Below are 16419 nucleotides of genomic sequence, written 5' to 3' on the forward strand. Positions count from 1 at the left end.
TATTGGGATTAAACTAGTTAGTGTGCAGAATTATGAAAGCATATATTTATATAAAAGGTTCAATGTTAGTGTTGTTGAACAATAGTAAGAGCACAGGCTGCCAGCAAAAAATATGTGCTGATCAAATGTTATTAGTTGTAGAAGTCACTTTAACAACACAAACGTGATTTACATGTGAGGCAGAATACAATCTATGCATGGAGCTTGCAGGCTCTCTTGCAGTCATGGAAACTGAACTCATAACTCTGTGGGTGCTGTTTCTAAAGCCCCCAACCCACCCAAACCACCTCAATCATATCTTTCATTTTGTCGACCACAAGGGGGCCCCATGCGAAAGCCACAACTGTATTATGCGCTCATTACTTGGCCTGCTTATAGCTAGAAACGATATTCAATAATCTTCTAGTTTCTATCACAAAACTTAACCCTTGCGCTACCATGTCACACTAACAACATTTTACTGTTTGTTATACATACTGTAAAATTAATCAGGCAACCTATGAGTGTGTGAGTGACTTGTAGGAATGCATTGAAATGCATTCCAATTACTAGTGTTCATATTTACACAGAATAATACATCATATATCTGTGAGTGTATATCCCTTTGAAAATAGATATAAGATTGTTGGCAATTTACAGCTCTAAGTTTAACATGATTTAGATATACTGTACTGTATATACGTACATTGTAAAGTTTTATAATCATATTATTCTTCTTTTTTGTGAATGTGGAGATGTTCTTACTCAACTCTGTGGTGGCATTACTGAAGTGTATTTTTTATTTCTTTTGCAGGTGAGTGATACGTCTAGAACATCAATTAACTTTACTGCCTTAAGGAAAATTCAAAATTATTTAATGTTATGTGACATTCTCATACATTTAACCAAATTAACATGATTAATGGGTGGCACAGTGGTATTGTGGCAGCATTATTACAATTCCAGGGTCCCCGTTTCAGTCCTGAGCTCTGGTTTCCTCCCGCTGTCCTAAAACATACAGGTAGGTGGATTGGGGTGGATTGGCTATGCTAAAGTGCCCATAGAACTGAATAAGTGTGAATATGTGGTATGTGGCGCCCTGTGATGGACTGGCATCCCATCCGGGATAGACTCCAGATCCAGCACAACCTTGACCAGAATAAATCGGTTACTGAAAATGAATACATGAACATAACTGACTAAACATATTTTCCCAAAATAACATGACCATATTAATTCTGTCAACAACAATGCACTGTTAAAACCCCTAAGTAAGTACCTTGAAATTGTGCACCAGAAGAGCAAAACTAAAATTTAAACTTGACATGATTGTGTGTCCAGTATATCACTGAGTATTTTTAACTATTGCTGCGGTCCAGTTGACTTATTCTTTTGAGCTCTGATGGGTGTTACTACTGCTTACCTTCTTAACATTTGCCTGTAGAAAGTTTTACCCAGGTTTTGGGTAAAATTACCTGGTGTGACTTTTACAAAAGATTTTCTACAGATTTGACACAATAAGATTGGTGACAATACTTTCTGAAAATGTTCAATAATATCAGCAATATATATTTTTTCCCTGAAGGGACATTGAAAAAAAAAAAAAAAAAGTAGGTCAATTTAATGGGTGGTTTTACCATGTGTCTACTTACATACTCCAATCTCCCTAAAACATGTTGGTTAGTGGAATGGCTATTCTAAATTACCCCTAGGTTTGAATGAGTGTGTGCATACGTAAGTGTGCATGGTGCCCAGCGATGGACGGCTGTCCCATCCAGTGTGCATTAACGTCTCACACCTGGCTCCAGATCCACTGTAACACTGAACAGGATAAAGAACTTACTGAAAATGAATGACTAAAATTAATGAATAATATTAGTGCAAGAAAGAATGTTGGCATCTTCAAATGACCAATGAACGTTATCGTGCCCACTGTAATGTCAGACACAATTATACTGGCTCCAGGTACACCTATGTTCAGCTTCACATTATGAGCACACCTTTTCCCAATTCCTGCCACCAGGGCCTGCTACAAATTCACGCCCATGCAGTAGCCTTTTCAGAAAATGCCTTGTTTGTCATTCCAAGTTTCTTACTACAGATTTTGGATTCATCTAAAATTTCTGGATTGCTCATTGGTCTGAGTAGAAGTGTTTCTGTGAAAATCACATTTGAGATCATGATATCGATGTGCTTGGGAATTTGTTGTTGTCTTTTACATTTTGCTATTGCTTGGATTTGCTTGCTGTGTTTTTAGTTTTGCTGTTGCACTTTCTGATTTTCTGTTGTGTTTTTTTAATTAGTTGCTATGCTTCTGAATTTGATGTTGTGTTTTTAGTTTGTTAATGTGTTTTGCACTTACTGATGTAATCAAGTCTCTTCCCTACAATTCTGTATAACAAATGACTTCTCGAATCTGAATACCAGTGCATACAGAGCTTAATAAAGATGTGTCTACATGTCTTGAAATGTTTAATGATGTTTGCAGAATCCAGTTGTGCACCTGTACAGTTCAGCACTATAATAGTCCTAATCGAGCAGTTTAGTGGACAGACTATTACATTATGAGCTGATAAGTTAATCAGCAGTGTCTATCTATCTATCTATCTATCTATCTATCTATCTATCTATCTATCTATCTATCTATCTATCACTGAATTACTTATTCTACTTCATACCAGAAAGCTTTTGACATATGCTGACAAAAAGTTTCTTCTCATTTAGGCAGAAATGGTTTCGTTTTAAACAGTGAGGGCTGATCATGATATTAGATGGGAGCGCACAAATCAAAAATCCATCAATAACCCGACAATAAAATTGGTTAGGGTTGAACAATGCATTATAGCATTATATCTTGAGATCTCAATACCATAATAAGAATGATGTTTGTAAAGTATTATACACTTAATAACAGATAGACAGTTCCACAAGTTCATAAGGTTGTACTGGGTCCATGCTTTTTTTTATGGGTCCATAATTTCTTATGAATTCCATCAATAGGGCAATGTATAAATGAGATCAATTCTAAAAGGGCCATGACTGTCACTGATAAGCTAGAAACAAATCAGCCCCAGGCTTGCTTCTTCATACTATTTTATGTATTTTTCTTATTGCACTTGGTTCTACACAATCCAAAATCCAGCGTGAAGACATTTTTTAACAGCATAGAATACAGATGGAGAATACTTATATTTATGTCTTTAAGACAGGAAAGGCTTAGCCGTGTTAATTCATTTATAGCAGCTACCCCTGAATTATAATTTACATGCATTCGACTTCAAAGTTCCGAAGAAAAACTCTGCATCGGGACTCTGTGATCTTACAGTTAGGTGAGCTAAAGTGACTAGAGGAAGTACTCGTCACTGTGAACCAGGAGACATCAGATAAAAATGTAAATATATTTTGACAAATTTAGTAACCTTCTACTTATATTAGATATTGACTGCCTGTGGGTCAACATGGCATGATGTGGCAGCTTCTATTTAAATTAAAATTTGAATGCAATTTGTAGTAAATATTAACATTTCTGGTTAAACATATTGACACAGACACATAATTCACTGCAGCCTGTCAGTGCTAAGCCATTTGTGCTGAACATGGTGAGAAAAGCTAAACTATTCAGATATCTATATATGGTATCGTATCATATGGTATCATAAGTCATTTTTCATTGATCAAATTTTTTTAATTCTTACAGGTATTTATGATGGCACAGACAGGATTTTGCAGTATAAAGAGCCATATTCTTCACATTCACACGCTACGGAGGTGGGAATCAAAGTCCCAAACCTGGAGCTGAGAGGCAAACGTGCTGACCACTAACAAATGACATTGACAAATGAGATATTATATTCTTATAATTTGTAAACAGAATGTATACAAATCTCTAAAATACTGACTTTTTTCTCCTCCAACGGTCCTCCAAATGTTCAAATCTTAACATTTTCAAATTGACACATTTCTAATAAAAAGGATGATAGAGAAGTGACAATGCATCATTACTTTATCAAATATTTTAACAAATGTATTAATGCATTTTCAAAGATTGACCTGTTTGCAGCGCCACCTTTGGTTATGTATGACTGATGGTCGCTTCTATTCTGTATAGACCGTTACTCTGTCCCTTAATCTATACCAGATTTTAGTCTGTATTCAAGGTTTTTGAAGAAAATAGACTATTCTTCAGGAATATGAAACTACCAAAAGAACCTGAAATTTGGTCAAGAGTATTTTCAGACATGAAATAATAATTTTGGTGTAGGGCCCTTCCTAGTTTCTAGTTATAAGTGGTAAATGCAGTCACATAGGGCCACAAGGGGGCTCTGTATGAATGCATGATTTTAAGCAGATTATATATATTTTTTGTAATAATGCCTTTTGATAAATAGGACCATAGGGCCCTTCCATAGGGTCGCCAAAGGTTTAAAAACAGCCCTGGTTAGGTGACTGGGAAACAAAACCATCAGTAAAAGATTCCTATACATCACACACAAAAATGGGAGACACTTATGTGACACATCCTGGATATACCGAGAAGAAAAACATCCCTCTAGTCACAACATTTGCTAATCCAGAAGTTTTAAGGGTACACATGATCCACAATCATTTATTAATATAGAACATTTTCACATTAAGATGAAAGATACATGCATGAGTATTTTGAAAGCTTTGGGGACTAGGTGTCTCCTTTTGCTCAGTGCAGTATTGTTTGGCCTGTACTATCTGTTACACTATTATACTTGTGTTTAAAACATCCATTCAAGTTTATTATTCTCTTCCAACAAAGGGGGGAAAACAATCTTTCACCCTCCTATTATGGACTATCAGACAGGTCTGGATAAAGTTTCCTGGCATAGTTTTGGGTAAGGATTTTATCAACAATTTTTTACTCATGATTAATAGATTAGTCTTCAATAGATTTTTTTGTTGTTCTTTCCAAAATGGGGCCTCAGAGGAGAGAAAGTTTAGTAAATGCAAATCTAAAAATCACCTGCATGCGAATGAGTATATATCCCCAGTGAACACCGCTTAGTGAACATCCTTATGTGGTGGGACATAAGCATTACAAACAAAAAAATGAAAAAATAACAAAATTCTACAAGTGAAAGTTGGTTAATCCTCCATTGATGAAGTCCTTTAAACAAACTAGTGTAGCCATGACATTTTACTATTCCCAGATTTCTGGCTCTGTCTGTAGAATTGAGTTCATTTGTTCAGTCACTCTCAATTATGCAACACCGACATAACTAAGATTTACTGCCAGGAGAAGCGAGCTTGCCCTAGTTTACTGCATGAGCACAAAGAAAAGAATACTTTTATATAAGCTTCAAGTTTAAAAAATTTGATTTGTATATCACTTAAAAAAAAATCACTGGGTTATAAGATCAAATGTAATTATAATAAACCCCACATCCCTTACTGGACACTATAGGACCTGGTTTCTGCTGATAACTCTAGTTTTGAGACTGTTCATTGGTCTATGTAAAATTTCAGGGGTTCAGTGTCTTGCCCAAGGTCACTTGGACTATGTGGAGTCATGTGGGCCGGGAATCGAATCGCCAACCCTACGATTAGTCGACCACCCCGTAGTCAAAGTCATAGTCAGTGTGATTCTGCAGTTTCTAGTTTCTTTGGTGTCTGGACCGTTTACATCAACTGTATGTGCAAATGGTTAAAGTGATAATAATATTTTTCTTTGGCAATGCACCACATTTTGTATCCTCTAGACCAGTGCTTCTCAACCTTTTGTAACTACAGCAACCCCCACCCCCCAAAGCCTCCCCTATCATGTCGCATACCCCTCCCCCCCATATTGGAGGAGACCAGGTATAATGATGATCTTTATTCTATATACAATCTATCTATATATTACCTGATCTATAATATGTTTTTTATAGATAGATACATTTATACATACATATATTTATTCATTAAGCAGATGCTTTTATCCAAAGCAACTTACAAATGAGAAAATACAAGCAAAGCGCTATATCAAGCGGAGAACAATACAAGTAGTGCTACTATACAATATCTATTAATTGAGTTCTAGAAGAAGCAAAGTGCGCAGAGTAGAGGTATAAGTGCCAGAGTAGGTTTTTTTAAATAAAATTTTTTGGGTTGGTAAGATGTTCATGGAAGAGGTGGGTCTTTAGCTGTTTTTTGAAGATAGTGACAGATTCTGTGGTCCGGATTGAGGTTGGAAGTTCATTCCACCACTGAGGAACACTTAGTGTGAAGGTTCTGGAAAGGGACCTTGAGCCACACTGAGTAGGCACTACTAAGCGTCGGTCATTGATTGATCATGAGTATGCTGTGTTCTTAGAAATCCCTTATATTAACCTTTTCAGGAAACAAACACGTCTGTCAGTAGTTTACTATTGGACCTGATTTCTGCCGATAACTTAATTTGAAAGAGTTTTCATTGGTGCAAGTAAAACTGCCCTATGAAAAAAAGACAGGTTTTCATTAAATTTTTAATTAAAAAAGAAAAAAAAGCACCCTTTAATCTGCTTTTTCTGTGAAAATCATTACCACAAATAAAATAATCACTAATGAAGATATTTAGATAAAGACATATCTTATATTGGTGATGTCTTATTAAATTCATTTATGTCTTATTGTCAGGATAGCGCCAGCAGAGGGCGCTGAGGTGACAACGTGCACGAGCGGCTTCAGGGCGCGCACGTGCACGTGCTTGAGATGTGCATGGACACTACCACTGCGTCAAGTGTTGCCGGCTGTCAGCAGTTAAGAGAGTGGTGACTAATTATTTAAACCCCTCGTGTTGCTGCGCACGTCGCGCGGCATTAACCTGGACTAAACTGAATCTAACCACACGAATCGGGACTGGAGTAAGAGAGGCAAAGTTAAAGAGTTGCAGCAAAGCAACACCAAGCCAAGCAAGTTGTGCGTTCATGCCATGCCATGCCATAGTTGTGCGTTCATGCCATGCCATAGTTGAGTGTTCATGTCATGCCTTAGTCAGGAGTGTTCATGCCATGCCTAAGTTAGATGAGTGTTTCCTACCATAGTTTAAGGAGTGTTTATGACTTAGTTTAAGGAATGTTTGTCTTAAATTAAGGAACGTTCATGTCTTAGTTTACAGAACGTTTGTGTTTTAGTTTAAGGAGTGTTCAGGCCTTAGTTCAATTAGTGTTTCTGTTCCATGTCCTCTGCTTAAGTATCAAATAAAGACTTCCCTCCTGCGCTTACTTCCTGTACAAGTCTGTTCGGTAACAGAATGCCGCGCCCAAGCAGGGAAGTAGCAGGAGAGCACCTGGTCGGGAGGTGCTCGGTCTACTGGCCGCAGTACAAGTCTGTGCAGTTTCCACAGAGGACGGCCGCTGAACTCCCGCTGGAAACGCATGGGATCCCACCCACTGCTGTTCCTGTTTCACAGCCAGGTGTACTTTGCAAGCCTGGTGGCCCCCAAGCCTACCAAGAAACAGTGGCTGGGCTTCCTAGTATCCCGGTTTTATGGCCCGGCCCGGGATTGGGCAGAGCAGCTGGCCCGTTCAGGGTACAGTGTCCTCTATGACGTCACCCAGTTCTCAGAACTTTTTCTGAAGGACTTCTTGCAGCCGGGGCAATCAAACCACCTGGATGTACTGGAGAGGGGAATCGAAGTAATGGACAAGGAGGACTGGCCATTCCACCTCTATTATGCATGGCTGGACCGGATAGAAGCAGCAGCTTCGCTTTAGGTTCCAGTCGACGTGGTGGAGCTCCAGCCCGAGGTTAACATGGCAACCTCTGGGCTCCCGTCTGAGGTCAACATGGCGGCCTCAGAGCTCCAGCTTGAGACCTACGGGGAGGTCTCAGCTGTGGAGCTCCAGCCTGAGGTTAACAGGGCAACCTCTGGGCACATGTCTGAGGTCAACTTGGCAGCCTCTGAGCTCCAGCTTGAGACCTACAGGGAGGTCTCAGCTGTGGAGCTCCAGCCTGAGGTTAACATGGTGACCTCGGCGCTCCGGCCAGAGACCTACGGGGAGGTCTCGTCTGCCGAGGAGGCTGTCCCGCTGTCCAGCCCAGCCGAGGAGGCTGTCCCCCTGTCCAGCCCAGCCGAGGAGGCTGTCCCGCTGCCCTGCCCAGCCGAGGAGGCTGTCCCGCCCCGCAGAGGACAGCCCTCTTCCTTCCTGCACCGCTGAGTACGCCATTCTGTTTGACTACTCCGCGGAGGACGGTATTCCGTTTGCCTGCCCCACAGAGTACAGTGCTCTGTTTACTTGTGCTGAGGAGGACGTCTCTCTGCTTTCCTGCTTCGCAGAGGAAGTCAATCAGCCTTCCAGTCCCGCTGGGGACCTCGCCCAGCCTTCCAGTCCCGCTGTGGACGCCGCCCAGCCTTCCAGTCCCGCTGGGGGCGCCGCCCAGCCTTCCAGTCCCGCTGGGGGCGCTGCCCTGAGCTTCAGTCCCACTGGGGGTTTTGCTCCGCCTGTCTGCTGCTTGGTGGAGGCTGCCCTGTTTTTCCGAGGCATCAAGAGACCGATTACACAGGGGCCCAAGACCACCCTTGGAGGGGGGTCTGTCACGATAGCGCCAGCAGAGGGCGCTGAGGCGACAACGTGCACGAGTGGCTTCAGGGCGTGCACGTGCTTGAGATGTGCATGGACACTACCTCTGTGTCAAGTGTTGCCAGCTGTCAGCAATTAAGAGAGTAGTGACTAATTATTTAAACCCCTTGTGTTGCTGCGCACGTCGCGCGGCATTAACCTGGACTAAACTGAATCTACTAACACCAATCGGGACTGGACTAAGAGAGACAAAGCTAAAGAGTTGCTGCAAGGCAACCCCAAGCCAAGCAAGTTGTGTGTTCATGCCATGCCTTAGTCAGGAGTGTTCATGCCATGCCTAAGTTAGAAGAGTTTCCTACCATAGTTTAAGGAATGTTCATGTCTTAATTTAAGGAACGTTCATGTCTTAGTTTAAGGAAGGTTCATGTCTTGGATTAAAGAATGTTCATGTTTTAGTTTAAGGAGTGTTCAGGCCTTAGTTCAATTAGTGTTTCCGTTCCATGTCCTCTGCTTAAGTATCAAATAAAGACTTCCCTCCTGCGCTTACTTCCTGTACAAGTCTCGTTCCGTAACACCTATTGAATTTCTTTTATAATGGGGCTAGATAAAACAAACTGGAATTTCTGAAGACTGCAGTTAATTCTTTTATTTAATTGAAATAAAAATTCCCATTATTTAACAAAAATCAATTAATGCAGATGCCTGAAATGTACAGATATTTTATACAGATGAAATATGAATGATTAATGGATTTTAACTTTTTGGCTAGTGATGGTCATAAATGTACCATGAGTGATGTCCTTAGTGGTTGCAGAAGTCGGTACTGCAGCAGGTAGCAGTGGTACCAGGAGCCTGCTGTTGCTCCCTACAGATGTACTCACTCATGCATCCTTTCATAGAAAATCTTGCTGTTGGAAGACAAATAAAATTGTTATAAATAAAAAAGTGGTGTTTTTATTCACAACTGAATTAGCACCACAACTGAATTAGCAGAGTGCCCATGCATCCTAGGATGGGTTCATGAATCAGTGGGTTATTAAAAAGACCTGGGTGTTTAAAACATTGAGATATATATTTGCAGGTTCATATTTTATGAGTCATATTTTTCTTCGATTGAGAATATTATACTAAAAGTTCTTACGGGCATCTATGATGGCACAGACAGGATTTTGCAAAAGAGAGCCACATTTCTCTTGTCTACCTGAACAGTCTTTTCCAACACATCCATAACACCTCAAAGCCTCACCTGAAACAGACCAAATACAAGAACACCTGGAGGATTTTTGCATTTCAGTACTTAATAATACAAAAATATCTAATTAAAAAAAATCATAGACTATGAGTTTAATAATCTACTGTAATTTACAAAGAGTAAGACAACCTGAAAATCGCCTTCATTTCTTTATGATACCTAAAAAGAGAAAGAAACATAACTTTAAATCAGTAAACTCACCTCTCACATTAGTAGTTGTGAGGGAAATTACTCATTTTTACTTTGTAATAAGTTTGTTCTTGTTCTGTTTCATTCTCATGTGAGGATAATGCCTAAGAAGGCCATGTCATGTCACTGAGATCAGTACAGAATGTTTATCTGCTTACAGAGACACAAACATGTTCTTCTGTTCAAGGTTCGTCTAAACATCTTCCAAGATCCTAAAACAAAGTCTAAAACAAGATGCAGCAGAAAGCAGAAAGAGCGCATGACGCACACACTTTTACACAAACTTGGTATTTCACTGATCGTGGTGACGGGACTAAGTGCCTAAAGTGACGTGATTTCTATAGGCCCCACATAAGCCCGCAAAGTTCTTTAGTAGACTATTGCTGCAGATTGGACGACAGTTAGTATTTAAAAGCCTGTATGCCAAGATATTGGCCGCCTCTGAAAATCGTTCTGTATCGCCTTTTGTCATAAGAATCATTGCCAACAGGGCTACCCACACAGCGTCACACGTCCCCTCGTCACGCAGACACATAATGATTATTCTATTAATTAAAATTTATAATTTGTAATTATACAGTAATTCTTCTTGATTGCTCATTTTGCCTTGTATTGTTTCTCTCGTTCTGAGCAGTCTCTCACACTCGTGGAAATCACTAATGACCAAACGCTGATGTTGACAAAGACTGATTACTATGCCTATGATGACCAACCTGACTCGTATCCTAAACCTGACTGGGTATCAGATTCTCACAGCGACACTGACGATGACGACCCATTGACATCCATTTCACACCTATTGTAAATATTCCTTTGACGATGACGATTCTCATTTCACCCTAAATGATCTTGCTTGACTACAGGATACTTTATATCTGCAAGAACAGCCTTAGCACCTTCATTATGTCCGTATCATGTTGAATTCAGTTGAACCGTGAAAGGATTCTGAAGTTCTGATGTATTCACAGCATTGTAATTTCTCTGTTAATTTTAGTTATCATATTTTGTAATTATAAAATGGGGGAAATGTGAGGGAAATTACTAATTTTTACTTGGTAATAAGTTTGTTCTTGTTCTGTTTCATTCTCATGTGAGGATAACGCCTAAGAAGGCCATGTCATGTCACTGAGATCAGTACAGAATGTTTATCTGCTTACAGAGACACAAACATGTTCTTCTGTTCAAGGTCCGTCTAAACATCTTCCAAGATCCTAAAACAAAGCCTGTTTGAACTGCCTCAAATTGCTTCTTAGCGGTACACAGAATTATGTCATGCTCTGTGTTTCATATACAATATCTCACAAAAGTGAATACACTCCTCACATTTTTGTCAATATTTGATTATTTCTTTTCATGTGACAACACTGAAGAAATGACACTTTGCTACAATGTAAAGTAGTGAGTGTACAGCTTGTATAACAGTGTACATTTCCTGTCCCCTCGAAATAACTCAACACACAGCCATTAATGTCTAAACCGATGGCAACAAAAGTGAGTATACCCTTAAGTGAAAACGTCCAAATTGGGCCCAATTAGCCTTTTTCCCTCCCTGGTGTCATGTGACTTGTTAGCGTTACAAGGTCTAAGGTGTGAATGGGGATCAGGTGTGTTAAATTTGGTGTCATCGCTCTCATACTCCCTCATACTGGTCACTGGAAGTTCAACATGGCACCTCATGGCAAAGAACTCTCTGAGGATCTGAAAAAAAGAATTGTTGCTCTACATAAAGATGGCCTAGGCTATAAGAAGATTGCCAAGACCCTGACACTGAGCTGCAGCACGGTGGCCAAGACCATACAGTGGTTTAACTGGACAGGTTCCACTCAGAAAAGGCCTCGCCATGGCCGACCAAAGAAGTTGAATGCATGTGCTCAGCGTCATATCCAGAGGTTGTCTTTTGGAAATAGACGTATGAGTGCTGCCAGCATTGCTGCAGAGGTTGAAGGGGTGGGGTGTCAGCCTGTCAGTGCTCAGACCATATGCCGCACACTGCATCAAATTGGTCTGCATATCATCTGTTATCCTCAGTGTTGGCGTTACGCTACTGGTGTCATGTGTTTATGTTGGCTGTGAAATATGGACTATTATTCTATAATTCTCTAGGTATGCATCTTATCTGAGGCTCCGAACTAGGGTTAGCTAGCTGGACGCTGTCACCAATCACAGTAGTGATGTGTGATGCTAACATAGACACTCACCTGAGCTGATAACATTACTTTAGCATATTGCTCGCTGTAATGCTAGATATTGGTCTTATGTTCTGTACTTATATAACGCTTTTTTAACCTTAGTTGATCCAAAGTGCTTTACACTGGTTCTCATTCACCCATTCACACACACACTCACACACCAATGATAGAAGATATTCCCATGACCTTTTTGCAATTTAACGATAACATACTGACATATTCCATGTGAATGTGGTGGGTGTGGTGAATGTGGAGCCGTTTGTCCCTTCACAGGTATATAAGAGAAGCTCAGTAGACTTGTTATTCTACAGACATAAGACAGACTGCAAACTTTCCAGTGTATTTACAGCATTGGTAAGCACAAATACCATTTTTTAATGTAGTGACTCCAACAAGCCCTCTTAAACTGCACTGTACATTTGTTTGTGTATGTGTTTTCCCAGGAGCTTTCGATTCTAACTTACAGGCAACATGAAGCTTTTGGTAAGTCTCATTTTTTCACTTCCACGTTAACACATTGTTTGTCTTTTATATATACTTGAGACTACTGATGATTTTTTTTTTTTAAAAGCAAAGGTCTGTTACACCAAATATCCACTTTGTTTAGTGTTTTACTGTTCACTGCTCTTTATAGTAGATTTTTTTTATGTAGAAATGTTTAATTTCAATATATTTGACGCATCTTTCCAGCATTTCTTTACATGTGCTTTTGCACAGTACTGTATATTACTGGTCCTAAAATGTAATGTTTTAATGGTGTGTTTACTCACTTTACTAACTGAATAATGTCATTGGATTTTGTCATAGATCTTTGGTGTGATTTTGATTGCTACACATACTGGTAAGCAAGATGAAGAGTACGTAATTAGTCTCATCAACTGAACCTGAAATGATATTTAGTTTTTTCTACTTTTATCTACTTTTCTATTTTTACTTTTATTTCTCAAGGAGCCCAAGATCTGGAAAAAAGGCGTAAGTTTTACAAGATGGCATGACATCACAATGTCTTTTACATATATACAGGGAGTAAATACTGCATATATGTAATATGATGCACGCGACTATTACCTGAAAAAGACTTGAAGGCTTTCTTTTTATTGACTTCCTCTTGTTGCAGTTTGTTACACTCAGTGGTTTGACCGGGACAATCCCAATGGGAATGGAGATTATGAAACCATGAATGAACTGAGAGCAGAGTATCCAAAAAAGATCTGCTCCAAACCTCTGACCATTCAGGCTGCAACACTCACTGGAGTTCCTGCAGAAAGCATTGGACAAGTGTTTGAAGTGTAAGTCTAGAATGCATTGTGCAGTAGATCTTCACCAATGTGAATAAATTAAGGAATAAAATACAAGCGAAATGCTGTATAGTGTGTGTGTGTGTGTGTGTGTGTGTGTGTGTATATATATATATATATATATATATATATATATATATATATATATATATATATAATATAACTGTTAAAAAAAACCCAAACAATTAAACACCTTCTTAATCATAAAATTTTCATATTAAAATATTTTGAAAAGTGATTTATTTGATTCATTAGTTTGGACGTCCCCCATCTTTCTCTGTCTCCATCAGGTATGACACAGTTTTTGGATTTTCCTGTGTCAATTCTGATCAAAAGAATGACGAATGCTGCTTGGACTATAAGGTGCGCTTTGGATGCCGATGCCCTTGGCCCCCAATCAAGCCTGAAGTGGAGTAGATCCCAGCCTAGAACGTTTACTTAGATACTGCACACATGCACGCTTGTTTCTTCAGCCATTTTATTAAACAATTTAAAAGGCTGTTTTTCTTTTTAAAATGTCTAAAATGTCACTGAGTATATCTTGTTTTTGAGATGATTAACTTTTTCACTTGTATTCTTAGACACTTGGTGATTAGGTTATTGACTGTAGCATGTTCTTTGTATGCTTTTCTCATTGCGAATTAAAGAATGCAAACATATGGGATTTAAATCATACTTTATCTAGTCAGTTACTTTTCAAAACTATAGTTTAATTAATAGAAGTGTGAGTGCTTTATATATATATATATATATATATATATATATATATATATATATATATATATATATAAATAAAATTTTTTTTCTGGTTTTGATAAGGTGTGTGTGTGTGTGTGTGTGTGTGTGTGGCAGGGCAGATTATGTTTTTATATCTTGCTACAACAATGGCAAGGCAACTTGAAGTTAAAATAATGAGAGAAACCAACTTTGAAAGGGAACACATCCTATTCGGTGTGAACAGATATTGGGATTATAAATCGTTACTCGTCCACATTATATACCTTAAAATCAAACAGTACTAGGTGTGTTGAAAGGATGTTCAGTATCAGCATCATAGTAAATGGTCTGCACTTATATAGCGCTTTTATCCAAAGTGCTTTACACTGTGTCTCATTCACCCATTCACACACACACACTCACACACCAATGGTAGCAGAGCTGCCATTCAAAGAGCTAACTTGCCATCGGGAGCAACTTGGGTTCAGTGTCTTGCCCAAGGTCACTTGGACTATGTGGAGTCATGTGGGCCGGGAATCAAAGTGCCAACCCTACGATTAGTGGACAACCGCGTAGTCGTAGTCATAGTCAGTGTGATTCTGCAGTTTGTAGTTTCTTCAGTCTCTAGACTGTTTACATCAACTGTATGTGTAAATGGTTAAAGTGATAACATTTTTCTTTAGCAATGCACCACATTTTGTATCCTCTAGACCAGTGCTTCTCAACCTTTTGTAACTACAGCACCCCCCCAAGCCTCCCCTATCATGTGGCATACCCCTCCCCCCCATATTGGAGGAGAGCAGGTATAATGATGATCTTTATTCAATATACAATCTATAACCTGATCTATAATATGTTTTTGATAGATAGATACATTTATACATACATTTATTCATTTAGCAGATGCTTTTATCCAAATCGACTTACAGATGAGAAAATACAAGCAAAGCGATATATCAAGCAGAGAACAATACAAGTAGTGCTACTATACAATATCTATTAATTGAGTTCTAGAAGAAGCAAAGTGCTCAGAGTAGAGGTGTAAGTGCCAGAGCAGGTTTTTTTTATTTTTATTTTATTTTTTTATTAAATAGAGGTTGATGTTCATGGAAGAGGTGGGTCTTTAGCTGTTTTTTGAAGATAGTGACAGATTCTGTGGTCCGGATTGAGGTTGGAAGTTCATTCTACCACTGAGGAACAGTTAGTTTGAATGTTCTGGAAAGGGGCGTTGAACCACACTGAGTAGGCACTACTAAGCGTCGGTCATTGATCGATCGCAGACTGCGTGAGGGAACCTAAGACTTCAGGAGAGAGTTGAGGTAGGAGGGTGCTGTTCCAGACAAGGTCTTGTATGTGAGCAACAAGGCCTTGAATTTGATGCAGGCAGCTACAGGAAGCCAGTGGAGGGAGATGAAGAGGAGTGTGACATGGGTTCTCTTGGGCTGGTTGAAGACGAGGTTGACAGATAGATTTTTTTACTTTGTGTTTTTGTACTTTATAAAATAACTTTTTATAACTTTTATTCATTTTTAAATAACTTTTAAAACTATATAATGGACTGGTATGGAACATGAATTATCAAAAATGTTTCTGAACACTATAACTACTTTGAACAAGAGATCTAGGCTGCAATAACGTGTACTATTTTACATGACCCCAACTTTCTAACATGCTGGGGTATGCAAAGAAAAGAATTTCACTGTGCTGTAATGTATATGTGACCAATAAAGACTCATTATCATTACCATTATTATTATTCCATTCATCTTACATTCTATGCAGACACAGAGAGGTGAGAGTGCAGCAGGAAAACAAGACCTCATGCTTGCAGGACAGTACTGGAGATATTTGTAAAGTTGCTAAGGTTTGTCCAAAAAGTCGCTAGATTTGTCGCTAAGCGGCTTTTTTTTTTTTTCTTTTTTTTTTTTTTGCAAAAAAGCCGCTGAAGGGGTCTGAAAAGTCACTAAGTTGGCAACACTGGTCTGAACTGACAGCTAGATAAAAGGTAAGCTAAGCTCTGCCTCTCCCCAGCAAAAGGAAAATACAAATAGAGAGGGAACGCAAAGTTTTTTCATTTATGCACATTCTATTTGAAAAGCAATCAAATACACCAAGTCTCCAAATAATGCCCTGTCTGTGTTTTTTTTCTTGAAAACAAATCGCGCATCCTTCCGATCTCTCCACGCCCCCCAGGTTGAGAAGCACTGCACTAGACACACAGACTACGTTATTCATGACTGAAAGTTGGTGTCAGGGTCAGGACCTCAGCACAGCATGAGATGGTA

At 39.2% G+C, this 16419-nt stretch overlaps 1 protein-coding gene and 1 long non-coding RNA gene across 3 annotated transcripts; one reads left to right on the top strand and one right to left on the bottom strand.

The window, feature by feature from the left end:
* Nucleotides 1-9295: 9295 nt before the first annotated feature.
* Nucleotides 9296-10147, bottom strand: LOC108266983 (uncharacterized). The gene is made up of 3 exons (XR_001812997.3): nt 9846-10147; nt 9631-9735; nt 9296-9397 (listed from the first exon to the last, which is right to left on the bottom strand). It is a non-coding gene; the product is annotated as an uncharacterized LOC108266983 (long non-coding RNA).
* Nucleotides 10148-12248: 2101 nt separating this feature from the next.
* Nucleotides 12249-14106, top strand: LOC108266981 (cartilage intermediate layer protein 1-like). 2 transcript variants are annotated; one of them, XM_053681108.1, is made up of 6 exons: nt 12249-12473; nt 12563-12602; nt 12927-12960; nt 13068-13091; nt 13234-13408; nt 13708-14106. In XM_053681108.1, the coding sequence occupies exons 2-6, from the start codon at nt 12591-12593 to the stop codon at nt 13832-13834; spliced, it is 372 nt and encodes a 123-aa protein (XP_053537083.1). In that variant the 5' UTR covers nt 12249-12473; nt 12563-12590; the 3' UTR covers nt 13835-14106. The 2 variants fall into 2 exon arrangements, with proteins under 2 accessions (XP_053537083.1, XP_017326318.1); XM_017470829.3 differs by having other exon boundaries at nt 12251-12473; nt 13237-13408.
* Nucleotides 14107-16419: the final 2313 nt, after the last annotated feature.

This window comes from Ictalurus punctatus, chromosome 6 (assembly GCF_001660625.3).
Source record: "Ictalurus punctatus breed USDA103 chromosome 6, Coco_2.0, whole genome shotgun sequence".
NCBI classification, from domain to species: Eukaryota; Metazoa; Chordata; class Actinopteri; order Siluriformes; family Ictaluridae; genus Ictalurus; species Ictalurus punctatus.